The sequence below is a fragment of the Vulpes lagopus genome, chromosome 8 (assembly GCF_018345385.1).
Source record: "Vulpes lagopus strain Blue_001 chromosome 8, ASM1834538v1, whole genome shotgun sequence".
Classification (NCBI taxonomy): Eukaryota; Metazoa; Chordata; class Mammalia; order Carnivora; family Canidae; genus Vulpes; species Vulpes lagopus.
In genome coordinates, this window is record NC_054831.1 from 8,288,533 (window position 1) to 8,313,605 (window position 25,073).

General features: G+C 48.3%; 1 protein-coding gene and 1 long non-coding RNA gene across 3 annotated transcripts in view; both read right to left on the bottom strand.

The window, feature by feature from the left end:
* ARMC9 (armadillo repeat containing 9) overlaps nt 1-11,118 on the bottom strand; it is a 151,194-nt gene extending 140,076 nt beyond the window's left edge. For both annotated transcript variants that reach the window (XM_041767944.1, XM_041767945.1), the window contains exons 1-3: nt 10,996-11,118; nt 3,537-3,622; nt 1,997-2,122 (exon numbers count right to left, since the gene is read on the bottom strand). In XM_041767944.1, the coding sequence (XP_041623878.1) occupies nt 1,997-2,122; nt 3,537-3,587 (177 nt within the window). In that variant the 5' untranslated portion in view covers nt 3,588-3,622; nt 10,996-11,118. The remainder of the gene's footprint in view (nt 1-1,996; nt 2,123-3,536; nt 3,623-10,995) is intronic.
* A 555-nt stretch (nt 11,119-11,673) lies between these two features.
* Nucleotides 11,674-18,599, bottom strand: LOC121498021. Its single transcript, XR_005989593.1, has 3 exons — nt 18,507-18,599; nt 16,898-17,048; nt 11,674-11,983 (listed from the first exon to the last, which is right to left on the bottom strand). It is a non-coding gene; the product is annotated as an uncharacterized LOC121498021 (long non-coding RNA).
* Nucleotides 18,600-25,073: the final 6,474 nt, after the last annotated feature.

The window sequence follows — 25,073 nt, forward strand, 5'->3', positions numbered from 1 at the left end:
CTGAATGTGATCAACTACGCTGATCAGGAAGCAGTATGCTCTCTTGTCACTGAAGGAGTTGAGCTCAATCAGTCATTTACATGGAATGTTACAAATGAGATGGAGGCATCAAACAATGGATAGAATGAGGACTTTTAAGGTCCTTTCTAATCCTGAGAGTTGAAGACTGTATAATGCCTGTCCTCTGCAGCCCCTGGCATTCCTGGAGCTGCTCAGGCTCTCTCTTCTGGAAACTGCCTTGTCAGTAAGATTCTTGCTCCCTGTCCCCTTCAGCCTCCCCCAACTAGAATGCAAGTGCCTAGAGGGGTGAGCTTTGGTTTGGTTCACCACCGTGTCCCCAGTGCCTAGAATTCATAACCTAAAACTCCTCAGGATGGAAATCACATTTGTTTCAGTTCCTAAGCATTGCATGATTTCCTCTTTTTCTTCTTTCCAAGAAATGACCTTAAGTAGGGCACTTGATGTAATGAGCCCTGGGTGTTATATGCAGAGTATATACATTTGAAACTAATAATACACTATATGCTAACTAAATTGAATTTAAATAAAAAATTTTAAAAATAAATAAAATAGGGATGCCTGGATGGCTCAATTGGTTAAGCATCTGCCTTTGGCTCAGGTCCTGATCCTGGAGTCCCAAGATCAAGTCCTGTATCAGGCTCCCTGCAGGGAGTCTACTTCTCCCTCTGCCTATGTCTCTGCCTCTCTCTCTCTGTGTCTCTCATGAATAAATAAATAAAATCTTGGGTAGCCCAGGTGGCTCAGTGGTTTAGTGCCGCCTTCAATCCAGGGCCTGAACCTAGAGACCTGGAATCGAGTCCCATGTCAAGCTCCCTGCATAGAGCCTGCTTCTCCCTCTGCCTGTGTCTCTGCCTCGCTCTCTCTCTGTGTGTCTCTCATAAATAAATAAGTAAAATCTTTTTTAAAAAATAAATAAAATCTTGAAAAATAAATAAAATAAAAAATTAAAATAAGTAAAATAAACAGAAATGCATGTATGTTAAAGATACTATGTCACAACACACTTCCTAGGGAAGGTACTCAGATTAAAGATGACATTACTGGGGTACCTAGGTGGTTCAGTTGGTTGAATCTGACTCTTTTCTTTTTTAAAGATTTTATTTATTTATTCATAGAGACAGAGAGAGAGAGAGAGAGAGAGAGAGAGAGAGAGGCAGGCAGAGACACAGGCAGAGGGAGAAGCAGGCATCATACAGAGAGCCCGACAAGGGACCCGATCCAGGGTCTCCAGGATCATACCCTGGGCTGCAGGCGGCGCTAAACCTCTGCGCCACGGGGGCTGCCCTGAATCTGACTCTTGATTTCAACTCAGGCCATGGTCTCAGGGTCGTGAGATAGAGCCCCTGGGCAGGCTCCTTGATCAGTAGGGAGTCTGCCTCTCCCTCTTCCTCTGCCCCTCCCCCTGCTTGCACACTCTCCCTCTCTCTAATGTAAATAAATAAATCTTTAAAAAAAAAAAAAAAAAGGATGACATTACCAATTCACACAAAAACACCTGAGTATCTAAAAGTCACTCTGGGGGTGCCTGGGAGGGTGCCTGGCTGGCTCACAGTTGGTAGAGCATGTGACTCTTGATCTCAGAGTTGTGAGTTCTAGCCCCACATTGGGCATAGAGCTTACTTTAAAAATAAATCAATTAATAAAACAAATAAGGGCAGCCCCAGTGGCTCAGCGGTTTAGCGCCACCTGCAGCCCAGGGCATGCTCCTGGAGACCCGGGATCGAGTCCCACGTCGGGCTCCCTGCATGGAGCCTGCTTCTCCCTCTGCCTCTGTCTCTGCCTCTCTCTCTGTCTCTCTCTCTGTGTTGCACATGAATAAATAAATAAAGTCTTTAAAAATAAATAAATAAAACAAATAAAATAAAAGTCACTCTGACCAAGTTACCAGAAACAATTCCAATATTCTGTAATAGCATTTCTTACAAGTTGGGAACATCTCGATTATTGACAGAGATCAAAAAAAGCAAAATGTTACCTGGATGATCAATGATTTGGAATCCTTTAAAGAGCCACCTGCTGTTTTAGATAATGGCTTTCCTTTCATTTTGCATTCTTTTGAAAATGTTTTCAAGGTGTCTTCAAATTCGGCAAAATCTAAGTACTATAAAAAAAGAACATAAGTGTATATACATTTCTCTATTTTAACATCAACAAAGCAACTGTCTTTGATGTAATTGTACAGGCTCAGTGTTATCACCGATTTATAATGGGGTTAATGAACTGTCATCTTTGGGAGAACTTGGGATCCAGCTTATAATTTACTTAATTGACACACATACCAAAAGCCTAGAAAGGCAATCACAGAAAATGCTTATTTACAGAAAATAAATTTGTTTTCAGAAAGAAAATGTGAAAAAAAAAAAAAAAAAGAAAGAAAATGTGAGCTGCATGACTCATTATCAATGGAAATAAACTGATGTCTTCAGCAGTCTGGAAAAGGCAGAAGTGATCCTCAGAAGGCCGGCTTTGGGTCTGCTAGGTCTCTGGGAATTTGCTGCTGAAACAGGCACTGGAAAGAATTCCTGTCCTTAAGGACAGAAGCCACGCCACATTAAGAGACAGGTACCATCATTGGTGATCCTTAAGCACAGCACTCATGCTCACCACCTGTCCCGGGATGACCCTCTCTCTGGCTTTCCCTACCATGCACTCTACTTATGCTCTCCTGCCCTCCTTCTGTTTGTGGTAGGCCCATCTTTTGGTTTCCACCTCCTCTGAGTGGCCTATGTCCCCAGGCCCTGTCCCCAACCCTTTGCAGTGATGGCTTTAAGAATTTATTCACGATCACACCAATGAACTCCAAAGCTGCGTTTCCAGGGTAGATGCCTCACTCCACTGCCACGGCTTGCAGTGCCTCGTGAATGGTCTAGTCACAGACTAAAAAAACAGCAGCAGCAGTTTCTTTAGCACCAACTATGTGCTAAAAACTACGTAGAGAATATAAACAAGCATAAGGTGTGGGCCCTGTCCTTTAAAAGCTTTCAGCGTAGGAAACCTAAATGTCCACCAGGCAACAAGTTAAGTAGATACGGCCACTCAATGAAAATTCTAAAGCATTGAAGAGTATGAGGCAGATCACAGGAAGATATTCACACTATACTATTGATAGAGAAAAGCCAAGTTTTGGAACAATGTGTGCAGCATTGTTCCATTTTGTAAAACAAACTATAGATGTGTAAATATATTTTAAATATTCATGGGGAAAAAAAAGTCTGGAAAAATAGATTAACCCACTAATGGTGGTCACTGCAGGAGTGGAACAGGGAAATGAACTTTTCATACTTCCACACTGTTTGAATCTTTACCATGAGCATATGTTACTATTACAATTTTCTCTAAAGAAATTTTTACAAAGGGCTTTAAGATTTCAGTTGAGTTAAGAAAATTTTTTAAAAAGTATCATGCTATATGATAAGGATAGAAAACACGTTATAAGGCACTATAAAATTTGTTGTATTTTAAAACACAAGTTTTCAAGATCTCTTTTTCTGCAACCTGTGTTTTGTAGAACATACCTCTTTCACAAGTCCAAGTAATTCTGATTCATGAGCCAGGATATCCCCCATATTGAACTGTTACTGTTAATTCTCACAGCAGAAATCTGAACAAGGCAAAAGTATAAGAGAAAAGCTTTCATTTCAACCATCTGTGAAATCATAAAAAGGTGGCTGTGGTGGGCTGAATGGCCGCTATCCTAATCCCCAGAACCTGTGAATATGTTACGTTGAATGGCAAGAGGGGATTAATGTTGCACGTGGAATTAAGGTTGCTAATCAGCTGACCTTAAAATAGGGAGAGTGAGTATCTAGGATTATCTGGTGGACCCAGCATAATCACGGGGATCCTTATAAGGAGGCAAGAGGGTCACTATCTGAGTGGCTGCACTGCTTGCCCTAAAGGTAGAGGAAGGGTCCCAAGCCAAGAAATGAATGCAGACAGCCTCTAGAAGCTCAGAAAGACAAGGAACAGATTCTCCTCTGGAGCCTTCCCAAATGAACAAGCCCTGTGAACACCTTGATTTTTAGCTCAGAGAGAACCATTTTGGACTTCTGACCTCCAGAACTATAAGATAATAAATCTGTGTTGTTTTGGGGCACCTGGGTGGCTCAGTGGTTGAGCTTCTGCCTTTGGCTCAGGGCGTGATCCCGGGATCCTGGGCTCAAGTCCTGCATCAGGCTCCCCAGAGGGAGCTGCTTCTCCCTCTGCCTATGTCTCTGCCTCTCTCCGTGTCTCTCATGAATAAATAGATAAAAATCTTTAAAAAAAAAATTTGTGTTGTTTTAGGTCACTTATCTGATGGTAATTTATCACAGCAGCACTAGGAAAGATGGAGGCTAATGTCCGAAGTAATTCCTTCTTCCTTGACAACTACTTAAAATGAATATGAAAAAAAAAATGAATATGAACATGGCTAGAAGGTGGTGTCAATGAGAATCGAGGATTGTAGTGAGACTGGGAAAGATTATTCTTCTTATTTGGTTTTCTAATGTGCCATAACATGTTATGCGTAATTCAAACAGTCAAGACCACAAAGTGCATTTTAGAACAAAACAGAATTTGATAGGGTTCAATCGTTTACCTTAAAGAAGGATATGCATTAAAATTAATCTGATAGAAATGAACAGAACCTCCAAGTAAAAAAATAATAACCATTCACAAAAAGATGAGATACTACTTTTTTGCAAGAAATCTTTAATGTTTTCCAAAGATCACAATCATTTACCCTCACAATAATGGGGGAGGAAGTGGTGTCCATTTACACAAGTGTTAACATACATACGGTCATGCAACAGAATGCATTATGTCAGTTTTTGTTTTTTGTTTAGGGAGAGAGCACGTGCACACAAGCTGTGCGGGGGGGGCGGGGCGCGGAGAGAGGGCAGTGGGGGAGGGCAGGGGGACAGAGAGAATCTCAAGCAGGCTCCACACTGGGCATTCAATCTCATGACCCTGAGACCATGACCTGACCGAAAACTTAGAGTAGGATGCTTAATCGACTGAGCCACCCGGGAGCCCCACAGTCAGGTTTTTTAAAGTTATATTTATGGATGGACAACATCTATATACATTTCCAAACATTTAAATAGATAAAATATCACGAACCGGAGATCCCCGGGTGGCTCAGCAGTTTACCACCTGCCTTCGGCCGAGGGTGTGGTCCTGGGATCCCGGGATGGAGTCCCACGTCGGGCTCCCTGCATGGAGCCTGCTTCTCCCTCTGCCTGTGTCTCTGCCCCTCTCTCTGTGTCTCTCATGAATAAATAAATAAAATCTTAAAAAAAATATATCGCGAACCTTTTTATTTTTTATTATTTTTTTATTTTTTTATTTATTCATGATAGAGAGAGAGGCAGAGACACAGGAGGAGGGAGAAGCAGGCTCCATGCAGGGAGCCCGACGTGGGACTTGATCCTGGGACTCCAGGATCGTGCCCTGGGCCAAAGGCAGGCGCTAAACCACTGAGCCACCCAGGGATCCCTCGCGAACCTTTTTATTTTTTTTTTTTATTTTTTTTTTTAAATTCATTCTTTTTTTTTTAATTTTTAATTTATTTATTTATTTATGATAGTCACAGAGAGAGAGAGAGAGAGAGAGGCAGAGACACAGGCGGAGGGAGAAGCAGGCTCCATGCACCGGGAGCCTGATGTGGGATTCGATCCCGGGTCTCCAGGATCGCACCCTGGGCCAAAGGCAGGCGCCAAACCGCTGCGCCACCCAGGGATCCCCCTCGCGAACCTTTTTAAAAAGCACTTTTTACTTTTTCTGTCCCCAGGTGTGCCCAAAGCTGCTACTCCCGGTGCCCCACTCCCAGGCTCTTCACCCACACTGGCTGCCCATCACACCAGAGGAATGAAAAGGTCTGGGCACTAATACTAACCGTCCCATTCACTGGCACCTGGTCTGGGGCAAGTCACTAAAACTCGGGGCCTCCTTCACATGCAAAAAGTGGAGAATTATCAGATCTCTTATAGTTATAGGAACATGATTCTGTAACATTACATTTGATCTGCCCATTAGAGTCCATTGACTTATTTGAGCACAAGTCAGGGAGATTAAACGTAGTAATTTCCTCCTTTTCATTCTCTTTGTCTCACTATCATTTGTGGCTTCATCTCCCCCAAGGTACAGGGACACAGTCTTCCATCCCTTCTGTCTCCACTTGAATTTCTATCCTATTACCTAGTGATCCTTCCCTTCCACACTTTCTCCTCTGCTCTGTTAACTTGAGCCACAGCGGCTGCCATGTGGCTGCACTCACTGGATGTCCACAGCACATGCCTGTCCTCTCTCTCTCGAGGACTTTGCACTTACTACAGACACCCTCCTGACACCCTCATCTCATTCAGGTCACTTAAATGTCACCTCCTCAGAGAGACTTGCCCTGACTACCCTTTGTAAGGGGTCAGCCCCATCACCTCCTAGTCTTTTGTCCAGCATTATTTTTCTCAACAGCATTAACCACTACCTGCCTGAACATCCCTACATTAAGTAGTGCTCCCTGTAGATTTAGGAGGAACCTCCATTTCCCTGGCATGGCCAGTGCCTGGCATGCTATAGTTGCTCAAAAATACTTACTGGAAAAAAAAAAAAAAACTTACTGTTGGAAGTAACATCAGATACAGGGAAAATAAAGCAAGGAAGGGGACAGTTTGGAGAAGAATGGCATAGGGCCACTTTAGATGACATGGGTGAAGGCCTCCTTGAGACCACATGGGCAGAGACACAAGGACCTGAGCACTTCTGGGTCTGGGGGAGAGGGAGCTGCAAGTACTCAGGCGGTGGAGTGCTGAGGGACAGAGGTGTGGTGAGGGAAGCCAGGCATGGAGGCCATGAGGGCCCAGAGCAGGTCAGACAGGCCTTTTGTGAGCTAGCAGCTTCAGTGTGACAGGAAGCCTGGAGAGGGGACTGGGAGGGGCCTGCCACCATCGGATCTACAGTTCTTAACAGCAGGGTCCGCTTCATGCGGGAGCCTGAGGGGACACGGTGGTAGGGAGGCCACTGCAAAGCCCAAGCTGGTGATGAGGGAAGTTCGGACGAGCAACAGGAACTCTGTGAAGGGTTAGGGTTCCAAATGCAAAAGGGAGGTGGTGTGACCCACGGATGGACCAGAGGTGGATTATGTGAGGGGGAAAAGTGAAGGGCGATGCTAGGGCTGAGACAGGTGCCGTTTGCTGAAGTGGGAAAAATGTGGTGGGGGGGGGATGCATCTGAGAGGCCAGCGCAAGAGTGCTGGGCCAGTCACAAGTGTCCCAGGCCCATGAGGCATCTGAGCTGGGTACTGAGAAGGTCGGGGCATGTGAGTCCAGAGTAAAGGGAAAGGCAGGAGCTGGAGGCAAGCATTTGGGAACTGTCAGCATAACGATGGCATTTCAGGAGACAAGGATCCCAAACAGGACTCCTAAGGAGAAGGCCTGGGCCTGAGCATTGGACCATTCAGGGACCAAAGAGAAGCAGTCAGCAAGAGACGAAGCAAGAGCAGTGACCTGTTGGTGGGACACTACTAGGAGACTGTAGCACCTGGAAGCCAAGGAAGGTGGTCCCCACATCAACTGCGACTACTTGTGGTCAAGTAACACGAAGGCAGAAGACTGAAGCCCTGGATTTGGCAACACAGAGGTACGAGCAGTGATGAGAGCTGCCTGCCTCGAAAGGACTAAAGAGAGCAAGAGAAGTAACAAAGGACAGACAGGGAGATCTGTCACAAAAAGGAGAGGAAAGGAGGGGGAGTGGTGGCTGGAAAGAGATGGGAGGTTTTTTAAGGTGGAGGATATTACAGCAGCAGGTTTGTAAAGTGATGGGAATGACCCAGTTAGAGAAGGACAAATTGAGGCAGAGGAGGGGAGATGGGTAAGGAAGCTAGCTCCTTGCCGCATCCAGTGTCCCACTGGAGGGCCAGGCCCTAGATAGGGCAGGGATGGTCCACCCCCCAAATACAGAGGGAGGGCAGAGGACATGGGTACTGACCAAAGAAACAGACAAACTCAGTGATGAGGAAAACAAGAAACAATGTCACGAGCTGACAGTCAGAAGCATGTGACAGCCGAAAAAGAAGAGAAGGCAGGAACCAAAGTGCCTACGGACACGTGGCAGGATTTCTGGTATTGAGAGTCTGCTTAAGACTCATGGACTAAAATCCAAAACGGAACCAGTCTGCATGATTTTGTAGTCTCTCTCCAGCCACTCTCAGCTGTCTGAGTTAGGCTAGCCAGGGTGAGGTTTTTCCAGGAGACAGGGGAAAGAGAAGACAAGTGCAACAGTTATAGAGCAGCAAAGGGAGAGGAGGGGAAGCACAGGGGGGGTTGTTGGGCAGTGAAAAAGCAACAGGGTCAAACTCCTGCCTAAGAGGGCACTGGGCCTAAGATCTGCTTCAGAGGCACATCCATGGGCGCTTGAAAGATAAAAAGCATGATCAGAGTGGAATGGGTGCTTGATTTAGGGGGTGATCCAGTAAGAAAACATTCATGATCGTGGGAGTGAGTAAAGAGAATGGGACAAAAAAGATGCCTAATAGATGAAGAAACTGGAGCGAGCAGCCAGGATGGTGAAATCCCTAAAAATGAAGTAGAGGAGGTGGAGAGGTAGACAGCAAGCCAGGCAGCCAGGCGCTACAGCCTTCGCGGGGTGACAACTGCACTCCCAGGAGGGGTCGGCCTCAAGGTGGGGCAGCAAGTGGTCAAGACTGGGGTATGCACTTCAGTGGAGCTGGGAGTTTTGAAGAAGGAAGGCAGTGATCTGCAAGTAGCAGGGAGGACACCTACCCTTCTGGCACCTGCAGACCTGCCAGATACAGAAGGAGAAAGGCCGCCTGCTGTTAAGGACCACCATCTCTGCAGCCCTTCTCTGGATCCACACCACCCCTGCCCCTCTCACTGCTGCCCCTACCCCTTCCCCACATGAGGCCCACCAGTGGTAAACCCCCAGCATTCCTCTCTACAGCATGCTCTTTCACAAATCCCAAAACTTCTGTTTGATGTACTCGCCCCACCACAAACTTCACTCATTGTGCTAACTTAACCCAGAACTGACCTCCTTCAGGTCTTCCACGAACCCCTTCCCTTCCTTCCCTATCAAGGCAATTCTCCTCCTCTTCTCTGAACTCTAAATTTACTTCTACTGCTACACTTATTACCCTGTTTACAAACGCAGGGAGGTAGATTTAAATTTGATCCCTCCAGGGGTACCTGAGTGGCTCAGTTGATTAAGCCGACATGATTTTGGCTCAGGTCACGATACGAGTGTCGTGAAACAGCCCTTCCTCAGGCTCCACACTGGATGTGGCATGTGCTTAAGATTCTGACTCTCCCTCTCCCTCTTCCCCTCCCCAAGCACCCCCCTACTCATGCACTCTCTCTCTCTCTCTCTCTAAAATAAATACAATTAAATAAATAAGTACGTTTATTTAACTAACCACCTGGAAGGCATGATAGACACCCAAGATATTTACAAATAGATCAAGTCCAAGCAGAAAGAACAGCATTTCTGAAGACCCTAGAACAAGAAAACTTTGTTGTTTTTTGAGAACTCAAGCTCCTTCCTACCTCAGGGCCTTTGCACATACTCTTCTCTCTGCTTGCCCCATTTTCCTCCTCTTTTTTACACGTGGCTAACCCTGGTGTTTAATAAACATCACTTCCTCGGAGAAGTTCTTCAAGACCTTCATCTGAATAAGAGTCTGCCCTTATCAGTGAATGTGAGCCACTGTTGGGTATTCCATTACTCTGACATTCTCAGAAATCAGAATTCTCTCTAAACCTTTATATCATAAAAGTTCATTTATTAAGATTTTTTAAAGATTTTATTTATTTATTCATGAGAGACGGGGGCAGGGGGGGGGGCAGAGACACAGGCAGAGGGAGAAGCGGGCTCCACGCAGGGAGCCCAACGGGAGACTCGATCCTGGGTCTCCAGGGTCACACCCTGGGCTGAAGGCGGTGCTAAACCACTGAGCCACCCGGGCTGCCCCGTTTATTAAGAATTTATTGTATGCCAGGCAACGTGCAAAATGCTTCACATATAATTTTCACAATAAACCTGAGAGGTGAATATGGTTTATATTCTTTTATAGATGAGGTAACTGAGGCTCAAGAAGACCTTGGTGCTCCCAATAATCCAGCCAGTAAGGGGCAAAAGCCGGAATTTAAACCCAGACCGCTATTAACCACTACACACCATTACTCCAAATGCGGGCACCACCTCAATCGCAATCACCCGGGATGCTTGTGCAAATGAAATTCCTAGAACCACCGTGATCTTACTCAACGCCAGGGTGGCATGATGCCCAGAAACTTTTTTTTTTTTAATTTTTTTTTTTATTTATTTATGATAGTCACAGAGAGAGAGAGGCAGAGACACAGGCGGAGGGAGAAGCAGGCTCCACGCAGGAAGCCCGACGTGGGACTCGATCCCAGGACTCCGGGGGTCACGACCTGGGCCAAAGGCAGATGCTCAAGCACTGAGCTCCCCAAGTGCCCCCCCAGGGATGATTTCTATGCACACTCAAGTTTGCGAAGCACTGCTCTACTACTTGATGCAGGAACTAGAGAAAACTTCAGCCACTCTTGGGGGGTTGCAGTGTGGCGGCTTCGTTTCTACATGAGGGGCTCTAGGACCGACGAGCTGGCGGGGAAGGGGAAGGCTATGGGATTTGCCTGGAGGACGAGCATGCACGCTGGCATCCTACTTTTGCTCAGGTGGGATGAAGTCTGGGGAGGCGGCGCTGATGCGGGTAACCCCGCGGGGAGACGCGGCCCCTCACGTTGGCACAGATCAGGGTCCGCTTGCGGGAAGCCGCGGGCCGCTCTTCCGTCGGTCCAGGAGGCGGCCTCGGGCCCAGGGCGGCGGACTAGACACGGGGGTGCCGGGGGGCGGCTGCCAAGCTGGCTTTCCTGCGGCCCTCGGGCCCCCCACACTGCTGCTTCCCGCCCGGAGCTGCGGATTCTGGGGCCACCCGACCGCTTCTGCCGCCGCGCTTACCTGCTGCACCGCCGCGGGCATCCGCGCCGAACCCGCTCGGCCGCCACCTCTCGGGCCGTCGCCCCGGCAACCGCCGCCGCCGGCTCAGCGTCACGTGGGGGCGGCGCAGCCAATCGCGGGACGCGCCGGCGCGGAGCATGCTGGGAGGAAAGGCGGGCGCTCCGGGCGCTGGGGCCGCGGCGCTTCCTGCGCGCGGAAGTGAAGCTGCGGTTTGCGGTTCGGTGGCGGCTGCGGGCGGCGTCCTGGGCGGGGGAGGCGACCCTGGCTTCCTCGCCGCGACTTCCCACTCGTTCATTCCCCGAACGACGCGCCTGGCGCCGTGCCCGGCTCTGGGGATGAGCCGAGGGCGGCAAGAGACCAGCGTACAGGCTGGTGGTCGTGGAAACACGCCTAGCGGTTGTTATTCTCGGTTCGTTCGTTCGTTTGTTTGTTTATTTATTTATTTATTTAATTTTTTATTTATTTATATATATATTTTTGTTATTCTCATTTTACAGGAGCGACCCAGAGCTACCTTAGGACGAGCGATGTCGCCCAGAATCTGCCCGAAGGCCTCAGACGTCCACCCTGGTGCAGCTCGGCAGTTTCCTGGAATTTTACAGAAATTTCGTTCTCCGAAACACCCGAGATTTTGGTTTTCAAAAATAATTCAGGAATGCAGATCCTCCCTCTCCTTGCACGCGGTGCTTGGGAGCTCAAGTCAAACTCGGCACTGAAAGAGCACTTGCCAGTCCTCCCCCCAACTCAGGAGGTGGTTAGAGACCACACCTTCCCTCGAGGCGGTCGGTACCTTAGAGACCGAGGCTCTTGAGTGGCAATCTCTGTGTTTCCACTTCGTGCTTCCAAAAAGATGACCCGAGGCCAGAGTCAGGGAAGAGGGCATGGAGAAAGTAGGTGAGCTTTACCCTGAAGAAGCCCTAAGATGGTCTGTGGCCACCATCTCCGTAGCTCCCAGCCTTGCCAGTACTCTTCTGGAACTTGAGATTGTCTTCAAAAAAAAAAAAAAAAAAAAAAAAAGCTGCTATTGAGCAGGAAGAGAAATCCTGTCTTTGTGATATATATTGAAAATGAATCTCCGTGATTCCAATAATAAGTTAACATTTGTGACCTCACTGTGTGCCAAAAGTTGCCAGACAAAATATAGAACGTTTAAATTTGTGTGTGTGTTTTTTACTTTTTCTTTCTTAAGATTTTATTTATTCATGAGACGCACACAGAGAGAGAGAGAGAGGCAGAGACATAGGCAGAGGGAGAAGCAGGCTCCATGCAGGGAGCCCGATGTGGGACTCGATTCCAGAACTCTGAGATCATGCCCTGAGCTGAAAGCAGATGCTCAACTGCTGAGCCACCCAGGCGTCCCTAGAATATTTAAATTTGAATTTCACATAAGTTTTTAATATAAGGACATTCCAAATATTGCCTTATTGTATGGCGAATACAGAACATTATATTGTCCTGTATTTTTATTTGCTGAATATGACAACCCTGTATGTGCCTAGCACTGTGCTAAGTGATTACATAGATTATTTAACTCACATCACATCTATGAGATGGGTATTTTCAGCATTTTATAGATTAACAATGTTGTGCTTTACCTGAGGTAATGTCCACGTTGATGTCTGATCTGGGATGCTCTCCCTATTGCTATAACGTGAATGAAATCAATCTCCTTACCTGTCCAGGTTTTGTCTTTGACAAGGTAAATAATATGAAGTGCAGCAAGGTTAAGAACTCAGAGTTCACACAGCTGGGGAGTGGTCATGGCACCAGATTTGAATCTAGGCCCTTGTGCCTTTGGGCCCTGGGCTCTTAGCTATGATAAAAACCACAACTGGGGCACCTGGGTGGCTCAGTCGTTTAAGCATCAGACTCTTGGTTTCAGCTTAGGTCATGCATGATCTCAAGGTGGTGATATTAAGTCCCACATTGGGCTCCACACTCAGCACAGTGCTTGAGATTCTCCCTCTTCCCCCTTCCTCTGCCCCTCCCAGTTCTGTCTCCCAGTTCTGTTCTGTCTCTCTAAAAAAAAAAAAAAAAAAAAAAAACCGTTCCTGCTCTGCTTTGCCTTCTGAGGGCATTTGCCTGACTGCCAGGATTATGGTCATTGTGCTGGTGATTATCTTTGCCCATCACCTCTCTCCCTCCTGGTGATAAACCTGACCACAGGGCTAGGCACCCAGCCCAGAATGGACTAATCTTACCCTATCTCTCTCACCACAGTGATTGGCCCAGGATGGGCATGTGATTCAGGCTGAGCCAGTGAGTCTTATGGGATTGTTCTGTTGAAGTATGTTCAGATTATTGTAAAATGAAACTCCAGGGCAGCCTTGTAACCATGTCCTTTATCACCTAAAAAAAGCCTAAGAAGGGATCCCTGGGTGGCGCAGCGGTTTGGCGCCTGCCTTTGGCCCAGGGCGCGATCCTGGAGACCCGGGATCAAATCCCACATCGGGCTCCCGGTGCATGGAGCCTGTTTCTCCCTCTGCCTGTGTCTCTGCCTCTCTCTCTCTCTCTCTCTCTCTCTCTGACTATCATAAATAAAAATTAAAAAAAAAAAAAAAGCCTAAGAAAATGAAGCGGTCACTCAGAGAGATGCAAAGAGAGCCTGTTAGGGGTATCAAATCCTTGGGCCCAGATTCTGAGTTCCATGGAGCTGCTCTCATTTCTGCAGCAGCTCTGTCCTTTGTGTAAACCATACCTCCCTCCAATCAACCATCTTTTTTTATCTAAGTTGATTCACATTGGGTTTCTGTCACTTGCACCCCAGAGAATTATTATTGCAGACATAATTTCAATATATGTCATATCAACTAAAAGTAGCTTCAACAATGGAGTTTAGGGCAGCCTGGGTGGCTCAGCGGTTGAGTGCCTGCCTTCAGCACAGGGCATGATCCTGGAGTCCTGGGATCGAGTCCCACATCAGGCTCCCTGCATGGAGCCTGCTTCTCTCTCTGCCTGTGTCTGTGCCTCTCTGTGTGTGTCTCATGAATAAACAAAACCTTTTTTAAAAATGGAGTTTATTATTAATTTACAATGTTACATTAATTTTATAATCCAGAGGTAGCTTCTTACCAGTACTTTAAGTTGTCAAACACTTAGGTTGGTTTCTGACATGTAACATCTTTGTGATTGTGGCTGATGCTGGGACAAGTAGATATTTCTAGATAAAGTTAGTAAATAAACTGCCATCATTCTTTAGTTATAGTGTAAAAATTCCTTCAAATCCTTGAACATTTGTGGGATACAAGCATTAAACTGGAAAAAAAATCTCTATATCAGATTCAGTATATTTAACCCATTTGATATGTCATGATAGGTACAAAGATTACTTTTGTCACAAACGCAAACTGCTTCTATCTGAAGCTTCATCTTGGCCCTACCTAGCTGACTCCGCTCTGTAGATTCATAAGTTCAGAGCAGCACACTGAACCAGCTGCCTCACCTTCCCATCTCTTAGGCTTACCAAAGCACCCCTTTGGTTTTTGCTTGGCAAGTCCAGTTTTCCCAGAGACAAGATGGACCCAAAATGACTTTCTAAAACGTTTAAGCATGAAAATTTCAAACACAAATCTCCATAAACCCATCACTCAGATTTTAGGATTATGAAAATCTTGCTGCTGGGGAAACTCAACCTCAAATTCAATTTTTGGAATATGCACAATACTTCAGAGGATCTAACCAGGCTTTCCCTGGAAATAAAAGGGACTGGCTGAGTTCCAGGTTCAAGGGACAAATCTGAATCTTATGAAGTCAACAGCCCTCTCTGGGCCTCAGTCCTTGAGCACCTTGGTGGTGGGAAGCCATGCATCTCTGTGGCATGCTATGTAGTTCTCTCTCTCTCTCTCTCTTTTTCAGTTTCAAACATTTTATTTTTTATTGATTTATAATTGATATACAAGATAGTGATTTGATATTTTTATACATTACAAAATGCTCACCACAGTAAGTCTAGTTACTCATACAAAGTTATTACATTATACTTTTTTTTAAATTTTAAGTACGATTGAGTCCCACATCAGGGTCCCCTTAGGGAGCTTGCTTCTCCCTCTGCCTGTGTCTCTGCCTTTCTCTCTGTCTCTCATGAGCAAATAAATAAAATCTAAAAACTAAATAAATAAATAATTTTAAGTAATCTCTACACCCAATGTGTTCAAACTCATGACCCTGAGATCAAGAGTCACATGCCCTACTGACTGAGCCAGCCAGCAGCCCCAAAGTTACTACACTATTATTGACTATATTCTTTGTGCTATATATTATATCCCTCTTACTTACTTCATAACTGGAATTTTGTACCTCTTAATGCTTCACCTGTTTGGCCCATCTCCCCACCTGCCTCCCCTCTGGCCACCACCAGTTTGTTCTCTGTATCTATGAGTCTGTTTCTGTTTTGTTTTGTTTCTTCATTTATTTTGTTTTTTAGACTCCACATATGACTGAAATCATAAATCATGAATATTTGTCTTTCTCTGAGTTATTTATTTTGCATAATACCCTCCAGGTCCATCAATGTTGTCACAAATGGCAAGATTTCATTCTTTTTATGGCTGAGTAATATTCCATTATATATATATATATATAAACTTCCTTATATATAAGTTATATATAACTTCCTTATCACTTCCTTATCCTTTCATCCGTCAATGAAAACTTAGTTTGCTTCTATAAAAAATGCTGCAATAAACATAGGGGTACATATGTCTTTTTAAATTAGTGTTTGCATTTTCTTCAGATAAATACGCAAAAGTAGACTTGCTGGGTCATATGACAGTTCTTTTTTCAACTTTGGAGGGAACCTCCAACATAGAGTTTTCCACAGTGGCTGCACTAACTTACATTCCCACCAATGATGCACCTGGGTTCCCTTTTCTCCCTGCCAATACTTGATATTTCTTGTGTTTTTTTTTTATAATAACCATTTTGACATATGAAGCAGTATCTCATCTCATCATAGATGATGAGATGCATCTTTGATTTGCATTTCCCTGATGATGAGTGATGTTGAACATCTTTTCCTATGCCTATTAACCACCTGTATGTCTTCTTTGGAAAAATCCTATTCAGGTCCTCTGCCCATTTTTTAAAAATATTTTTAAAATTTATTTATTTGAAAGAGAGAGAGAGCATGAGTGGGGACGGGAGGTGGAGGCAGAGGGAGACAGAGAGAGAGAGAGAACCTCAAGCAGATTCTGCTGAGAGTGGAGCCTGACATGGGCCTGATCTCACCACTCTGAGATCATGACCTGAGCTGAAATCAAGAGTCATATACTTAACCGACTGAGTCACCCACGGACCTCTCTGCCTATTTTTAAATAGGGTTGTTTGCCTTTTTGTTATTGATTTGTAAAAGTTCTTTATATATTTTGGATATCCACCCCTTGTCAAGTTTGTAAGTATCTTCTCCCATTCCATAGGTTGCCATTTTGTCTTGTTAATGGTTTCCTTTGCTGTGCAGAAGCTTTTTAGTTTTACACAGTACCATCTGTTTATTCTTGCTTTTGTTGCCCTTGCCTGGAGAAACAGATCCAAAAGGGAAACAGCTCTCAAATGAAGTCATCCTTGCCGCCGTAGCAGGCAACTGTCTGGCCACTATCTCTACTGAAGGACAAAGAGCTGAGACCACACAGAAAGAACACTGTAAAAATCCTGCAGAAGAATGAGTTGGATGAGAGGGTAAAGCCCTTAAGGCCGACCCACTCAGACAAAGCTGGCAGCCAGCTGGACTGAGCTTATCGCTAGAGCTCCTACAGGAGTTCAGACCAAGAGCATGTCTCTGAGGAAGCACAGGGCCTGGATCTAATCAGCAGGTAGGAGGAGGAACATACTGGAATACTAGGCACAAATCAAAAGAAGGACTGCTGCAAGACGCTGCCTAGACAAAAAAAAAAAAAAAAAGTCCTACCAGGAAAGTTGGGTTCTGGTCACTGTCCAAATCTCATGTTGTGTGAGGGATTCAGATCCATCTGTTTTCCCAATTCAGAGTCCATGCAGAGGTAGAAGCACTGGATTTTGGTCTCCCAGGGGCTGCTTGATTTCATGAAAAGAGAGCATACCTGGGTGGGAAGACACATTCCCCAGGGGAACTATCACTGAGCAGGAAAGCAGGGGAGGCCTGAAAATGGGGGAGGCCAGAGTCTCAGAGTCCATCTTGGCCTCAAGTGCCATCCTTCTTTACCTTATCCTGGAGATGTGAGTCACATCACAGCCCCCAATTGTTCTGTGGCCTGGATGAAGTTGCCAAAAAAGACCCAGGCCTTAAAATGGACTTCCAGAAGAGCACATTTGGAACTAAAAATCTTTTTTTTTTTTTTTAATTAGGTTCTGTACCCAACATGAGGCTTGAATTCACAACCCCAAGATCAAAATTCATGTACTCTACCAACTGAGCCAGCCAGGTGCTTCATGGAACTGAGATCTTTCCAAACCAAGTATACTTCTGCAAGAGACTGGTGGGACTCTCCACTGGTCATGTTCATAGATACAGAGATATACAGACACTTAAGGTTTTTAGTGAGGAATATCACCAGCTTCTAAGCAAGCTTAAAAATGCACATTGAGGGGATCCCTGGGTGGCTCAGTGGCTTAGTGCTTGCCTTCGGCCCAGGGTGTGATCCTGGAGTCCCGGATCGAGTCCCACGTCAGGCTCCCGGCATGGGGCCTGCTTCTCCCTCTGCCTGTGTCTCTGCCTCTCTCTCTCTCTCTCTCTCTCTCTCTCTCTCTGTATATCTCATGAATAAATAAATAAAATCTTAAAAAAAAAATAAAAATATAATTGAGGGATGCCTGGGTGGCTCAGTGGTTAAGCACCTGCCTTGAGCTCAGGGTGTGATCCTGGAGTCCCAGGATCGAGTCCCGCATCAGGCTCCCTGGATGGAGCCTGCTTCTCCCTCTGCCTGTGTCTCTGCCTCTCTCTCTCTCTCTCTCTCTCTCTCTGTATATCTCATGAATAAATAAAATTAAAAAAAAAAAGAAATGCACATTCTCAGAACCCCCCCCCCCCACTTGCTGAATGAGCTGCGGGTAGGGGGCGGCGCGAGGTCCTGCCCAGCGGAACTGGGGCGGGGGGTGCCCCGGGGTGGCCAGCAGGGGGCGCAGGGGGCGGGGCGGAGCGAAGAGCGCCCGCGGGTGCGAGGCGGGGCATGCGGGGTGCAGCGGTCCCCTCCACCCCCGACCTGCGCCGGGCGGGGCGGAAAGCTGGCTCCCGCCGGGCCGCCGCCGCCCCGCCCGCGGGCGGTCACTTCCAGGCCCCCGGAGTCCGGCGGTGCCAGCGCCGCGGAGGTTCCCAGAAATCGCCCGCGCTCGGGGGGGGGGGGGGGGGGCCGCCCGCGCAGCCCGGGAAGGAGTGGGGCAAAGCTGGAACTGCCCCTGCACCGCGCCAGGCCGGCCTCGCTGCGAGCTGCCCGGCTCCCCTTGCAAACTTTTTCCCTCCTGCCTCGGCTCCCTCCCTCCGTCCGAAGTCGGGCGGGACCCGCCTTCCAATCCGGTGCCGGGAACCTCTCAAAATAGCTTACCCAGGGGGCGCCGGGCCGCGGGGTCGGTGCAGCGTGCGCCTCTCTGGGTCCTGAGTTTGAGCCCCACGTAGGGTGGAGCAATTACTCAAAAAAAAAAAAAAATACATAAGTGAAATATTAAACAGTTTAAGGCAAAGGGACTTCGTTGGCTCACATCACAGGTCAAGGCAGAGGAGGAGCTGGCTTCGCCCAGAGCTGCAGGACTCCAGCGATGAAAACCTTCAGCTCCGCACTTGGGGCTCTTTTCCTCTGGGCTCTGCCTGTGGCTCTGAGTGGGAGCGACTGGAAGTCAGTTCCCTCAGTGGCCAGGCCTGGAATGGGTGGCCTGCAGAGAGCTAAGCCCCAGGGCAGGGTGCCCCCTGAGGGTCTGATTCCAGTCCTCCCAGGGTGGCTTCACGCTGCCCTGGGCTTTCTAAAATACCTCTGCGAGTATAGAGTAAAGGCTCCTTCTTTGCTGAGCATGTGCGAGCTGGTTGCTTTACTAGCATGGAAGAGTCTGGGCTCACACAGGCTCGCTGGGCAGTGAGTGGGGGCTCAATCCCAGGCCTCCGGGCCTGGCCATGAGAGAGAACTCTCCAGCAAGGAAGAGAGGTGGAGGGGCACAGATACGTGCCCCAGCTTCTGGCTCTGTGACCCTCCTCTTCCCTCATTCAGCAAGTCAGGGGAATGGCCTGGGTCTCTGACTCCCTGGGCCAGGTCCCAGGATGGCCTTCCAAGATCCTGGGGGAAGGTGTCAAAGTAGGCAGAGATGTGGAGTATGGTGCAGTGTGTACATATCTTGTCTGGGCTCAGAAGTTTCTGGTAAATAGAGTTAAGTCACCCTCCGCCTGAGTATTTGCAGCGCCTAGAGGCTGAAAAGCTGTCCAGGAAAAGTGACATGAACCTTGTCCATCCCCTGGGCTCAGGCAAATATGGCCCAAACAAGGAGTCAGGGCAGAGCTGGCAGTGGTAGCTCCAGGAAGCTGAGGCCAGGACACTGGGTGCACACAGTAGGGGCCTGGACAGCTGCTCTCTGGAGCTGCTCCCCTCCGTATCCCAGCAGCCGAGACTAACACGTCAAGATTGTGCTCTCCATTTTGCAGGTGACACTTGGCAACCTACAGAATACAGCAGGCCCCAGCTCCGAGAGGGGCTTTTAATGGCAGAGTCCAAGTCTTGGAGCCAGAGCTCTCCAGGACTGCTGAGTAGTCCTGGAGACTGGCTCAGGAGTCAACGAAACCACATGAAAAACACATGGAGAGTGAGAGGGGGACCTCCTGCTGCCAAGGGACCCTTCAATCCACCCCCTCTGGACACCAGGCCTATTGGCTAGTGGCCTGGAGGGGTAGATGTTCTGAATTTGGAGGTTTTCCACCTGGGCCATGTGTGGTGACATCCAACGAACCACAGCCAGGCTGGAAAGATGACACAGTCTCCTTTGTATGGAGACGAAGGAAATTTCTTTCTGTAGGTTTTCTGGTAGGCTGAGCACTGGACTGGTTTGGAAGAAATACTTGGATAAGTCCTTCAGCACACTGGTGGGGTGAGGAGCAGACAGGAGCCCCCGGTCTCAGTGTGCACCTTCCCAGGAATCTGGGGGCTGGCCCCAGGGCCTTTGCGTCTGAGTACCGAGGTGGGTGTGGGCTGTGCCGGTCAAGGGGGAGCTGCGGCTGACCTGAAGTGCCCTGGCAGAGAAGGGCATTTGGAGCCGGGGAGGAAGGGAGCCAGCGGGGCAGGGTGCTGCTCCGGGAAAGGACGGTGGTCTGGCTTCATCAACAGGGCATCTGGGGGCCAGAAACATGCACTGGAGGCAAAGGGAGGCAGATTGTTTGTCGTGGAATGAGCAGTGTTGTGCCCGATTACCCTTCTCGTCTTTTCCCACAGCAATAAAAGCATTTTTAGCTGGCCGCACGCTCCTCGGTATTTCAGCTACAGCCCAAGAGGATGAGGGCAGAAACGATGGCCTGACATCTGGGATGTGTCAGTCAGGGGAAAGTTGTGTCTTTGTTTTCTTCTTCCTTCCTCCTTCTTTGTGGCGGGAATGCAGATGGATCGTCCGAAGCGCAGGCACCACGTGAGACCCAGAGGTGACCTTGGGAAAGGAGTCCAGCCGTCGAAGCCGTAGTAGTTTGGTGGAGCCACCATAACACATTAGCACGCACTGGACAGCTTAACACAACAGAAACGTATTCTCTCTCTCAGAAGCGCATTCTCTCAGGAAGTTCCGGAAGCCAGAAGTCTGACTGGTTCCTTCTGGAACCTTCCTCCTAGCTTCTGGTGGTTGCCGGCCATCCCTGGTGCGCCTCAGCTTGTAGAAGCTTCCCTCACTCCACCTCTGCCTCCGTCATCACATGTCTTCCTCTGTGGCTGTGTCTCTGTGTGCCCTCTCCTCCTCTTATAGGGACACCGCTGGGTTTGAGGCCTCCCAATACTCCACTTTGATCTTGTCTTAACTAGTTACATCTGCAAGGATCTTATTTCCAAATAAGGTTACATTCTGAGGTTCTGGGTGGGCGTGAATGTTGTGGGGACACCCTTCAGCCCAATACAGGGCGCAACAAGATAGAAGGAGCACGGGGCCCTGATGCCGCGGTGTCCCAGGCCGGCCCTGCACTAACTAGCTGCAGACATGGTGAACTGAGGGAAAGAGCCTTCTCCTTATTGAAGTCACTGTCACTTTGATCATTCAGAGATCTGTGGTCAAATCTAATTCATGCTAATTCAAATCTAATTCCCTCTAATTCTGAGGGAGCCCCTCAGAACCCCTTGTGCCATCTACACATCTCTCTGAGGGGGGATCCATGGGTGGGGCACTTGAAGGGACGTTGAGTTCTCCTTACAATCAGGGACAAGGTGAAAAACTGAGAGAGCCTGCTTGCTGGAGCCTGAGGAGGAGGAGCACTGACACTTGCCTGGATGACATATGTGCTGAGCAGCACTTCCTACGCTGAGCGCTCTGGTGTGAGAGGACTAGCGGAGGAGTCAAGCATCCAGGGGGCGAGTGCCAGGGGTGGCATCTGGAGAGGGGTTGTCCTGGGAGCTGGGAGCATCAGGAGGCTGGTGCTGCTCAGGGACCTGGCTGCCCTGGAGATGGTGGGGCTCTGGGGTCTCTTAGCTCTGTCTCTGCTGCCCACTCCAGTCCACATGGCCCCACAATGTTCTTTGACCTTCTCCATGCATGACCCTGGGGGAGACATAGGTTCAAGGTCTCTGTCCTCATCCCAGGCTCTCAGGGAGCCCAGTGGGCAGCAGTGTGTGCCCTGCCTGTCTAGTCACACAGACCAGCTCACCTAAAGGTGAGTGGGCCCACACAGCCTGTCCACTGCACTCTACCTATAGCAGGTACTAGAGCGTAGTCCGGGGGCAGCTCTGCATCTGAGCTGTAAGGATGGAATTGGAAGTCTGACCTTGCCTGTCCTGTCAGTCTTGACCAAGGTCAAGGCATATCTAGAGGTGGTCCAGCAAAGACTCCTAGATCCCTAGTTCTCTGGTAGCTGCAAGAGCAGCATCTTCAGAGGTGCTTAGCAGGGGGTGGAGAGTGAGCAGGGCCCAACTGACTTCTGGAAGTGAGGCTCACTTTGACATGATCTGGACCTGGGCTTCCACACATGGTCGGACTGGGTAAGGAGGTGCAGGATGACCTGTGACGAATCACCACCCTGTCCTGTGCCTCTGTTTCCCCTTTAGCCTGCCCATGAAGACCCCTCCTTGGAGGAACTACCAAAAGGCTGGGAAATAAGCATTTTTGGTTCTGAGAACAGCTGGAGAAAAAGGTGCAGGGGTAGCTCCTTCTCAGCCTTCTCCCTGTAGCTAGCTCAGAAGTGCCCTGATAGAATGCTGGGGCCTGGGGAGTGGCCTCCCTCTGGGAAGGTAGGGGTGCTGGGTAACCCACCACTGAATCCAGGGGTACTCCTGGATGATGGTGCACTATGGCAGCCCTGCTCTGCAGTGTGCCTTTGTCTGGACCCCAAAACCCCTCGAGTCTAAGCTGTTCAGGTCTTTGGAAGGCCAGGTCTCAGGCCAGGCCAGCTGCGGCCACACAACTTCCTAAGCAGGACTTTTGCATGTCCACCATGGCGCCAAACCCAAAACACAGGTCTTGGGAAGGAGCCAAGACAGGGATAGACTTCCCTCCTTGCCCCAACCCCCCACCCCATTCCACCATCTTGGCCCCAAGAGCCCTTAGGGCTCTGGTCTGTCCTAACTCATATTTCCTAGAACCATCTGTGTCCTGGAAATGTGTGTGCATCTGTCTGGAGGTAAGTAACAGGGGCTGTAGACACGCAGTGTTCTTTATTTGCACTTGAAGTCTGGTTTGCTCTGGATCCTCTAATTAGAGGCTCCCAGAGCCAGGGGCACAGTGGAGCCCAAGCTCTGGGAGGGGCCTTCTCTTGGGAGGCTGCATGGCCCCTCAACCTCCATAGCCCCCACTCCCTCCTTCTGGGAAGCTGTGAGAGCTGCAGGCGCCAGCCAGAAGGGCCCATTCATTTTCTCTGCCTGCTCAGCCCTCACATGTCCTTATAGGGTAGAGGTTGCAGCCAATGCAGCCAGCGGCGGAGGCCAGGCTGCTGGGAGTAACAGACAGGGAGGCCTCAGAGGGGCTCCCTGCTGAGGGTGCCCAGCTGCCCTGGGTGATGAGTCTCCATCTTCCCAGACTCCCTCTTTAATCACATGTTTTGTAATACCTTCTTTCCTTTTTAATTTTTTTTATTTTTTTTAATTTTTATTTCTCTATGATAGTCACACAGAGAGAGAGAGAGAGAGAGAGAGGCAGAGACACAGGCAGAGGGAGAAGCAGGCTCCATGCACCGGAAGCCCAACGTGGGATTCGATCCCGGGTCTCCAGGATCGCATCCTGGGCCAAAGGCAGGCGCCAAACCACTGCGCCACCCAGGGATCCCCCCCCCTTTTTTTTAATACTTTCTTTTCTATCCTAAAATGAAATTTCCAGATAATATAACCTACTTACCCACATGATTTTAAAATAATTGTTATAATGCACTAACTGTAATAAAAAGAAGAGATCAAAGGGAAGGAATTTATAAAAAATAATAAATCTATTTCCATATGTAAGCACTTGGGTTGGCTACACCGGGAGACATTAAAAGTTGGATGGGTGTGGCCTTAAGGCAGCCACTGTGACTGGCCCAGGTGTGCCACGCTAGCAACTTAGTATTGCTGGTGGTGGTGGGGCCATCTTTGATGTGAGTTTTCAAAATGATGAGACGTTTTTGGTCAAGTTCTGAACTGGACCAAGACCAGTCTTATCCCAGACACACACTGCAGGACATCCAGTGTGGCATGGTCCCACCAGGAATGCCTCTTGGGTTCCCCAACCATTATGGAAACCCCAGATGCCCCCACCAATGTGTGAAATGCCTCCTTCCTTGGGGCAATTGTGCCCCTACTCTGAAAACCATGGCTCTAGGCCATGGAAGTAGACAGCATATGAATGTGAATTGACCAAGTCCAGTCCCAGGAGCTAAAACCTGCTGTGACAAGAACATATCTCCTCTTGAAGTACTCTTTTGGTGTCATATGCCCCAAATTCAACTCCAAGTGGCTTGCTTTTTGCTTACATATAAGAAGAAAACTTGTTGCTCATGGAACTTCAAAGTCTGGAGCCACTTCTTAGCTTGGCTTTCTCTGGGTTTACATCATCTTCAGGCCACATGAGGAGTGGAAGCGACAGCAGTTCCCAGTAGCTGGAGCAAATGTCCCAGAACTGGGTCTTATCGGCTGGGATTGGCCTGACGTGAGTCATGGCTTTTTCCCTGACCCAGTCACCATGGCCATGGGTGGAGGGTGCTGCCTGGTGTCTGGGCTGAGTCCTAGCCTCAAGGAGAAATGAAGACAAAGGCACCGGTTACCAGAAGGAATGCAAGTGGTGGCTGGGCTGCAAAGTTTATAGAACTTCTCTAGAGGATGGGTGATAAATGAGTGAATGGGCTTCTCCCATCTTCTCTCATGTGGTGTAGAAGTATGAGCTAAATCTGGTTATTTAGATTTAATTTCCACAGTTTGGTTTGGTCACACTGGCCTCCTCTCAAATGCAGTGCTTCTCTGTATTCCTTATTAGTATCAGCTCCACCACTAGAGCATGACAATTTTGAAGCAGAGGCTTGAGAATATGAAGGGACCAAGCACAAAGTACATGCTCCCATTTGGGCCTGGATTAGAACTTTACAGACTCCAAGCACTAAAAAGGTTGTGGTGCTTCCACCCAGCACTTTCCTTGCCCTCATTAAAAATAAAAAACATTTCTAAGCCACAAAATAAATGGAAGGAAGTTTAACAACTTACTAATTTTTCCCGTGAGACTGCTTCAACTACATGTTGATCGAATTATTTTAAGAAAAATGGAATTATTTTGTCCTGGGCCTCTGCTAGGCTGGCTCTAGCATGTGATGGGAAATCTGGTGCTGCCGGCCTCCCCTGACCCTGGAGCATTATCCTCTTGCTTTCCCCCTGGCCACTGGTTGAGGTGCTAGAGCACTGAATGATCACAGGGCCCCTGAGAGCACTCGAGAGAGGAGAGGCTGGGGTACCTGTGTTCAGGCCACTGTGGGTTCGGCCTGCAGCCTGGAG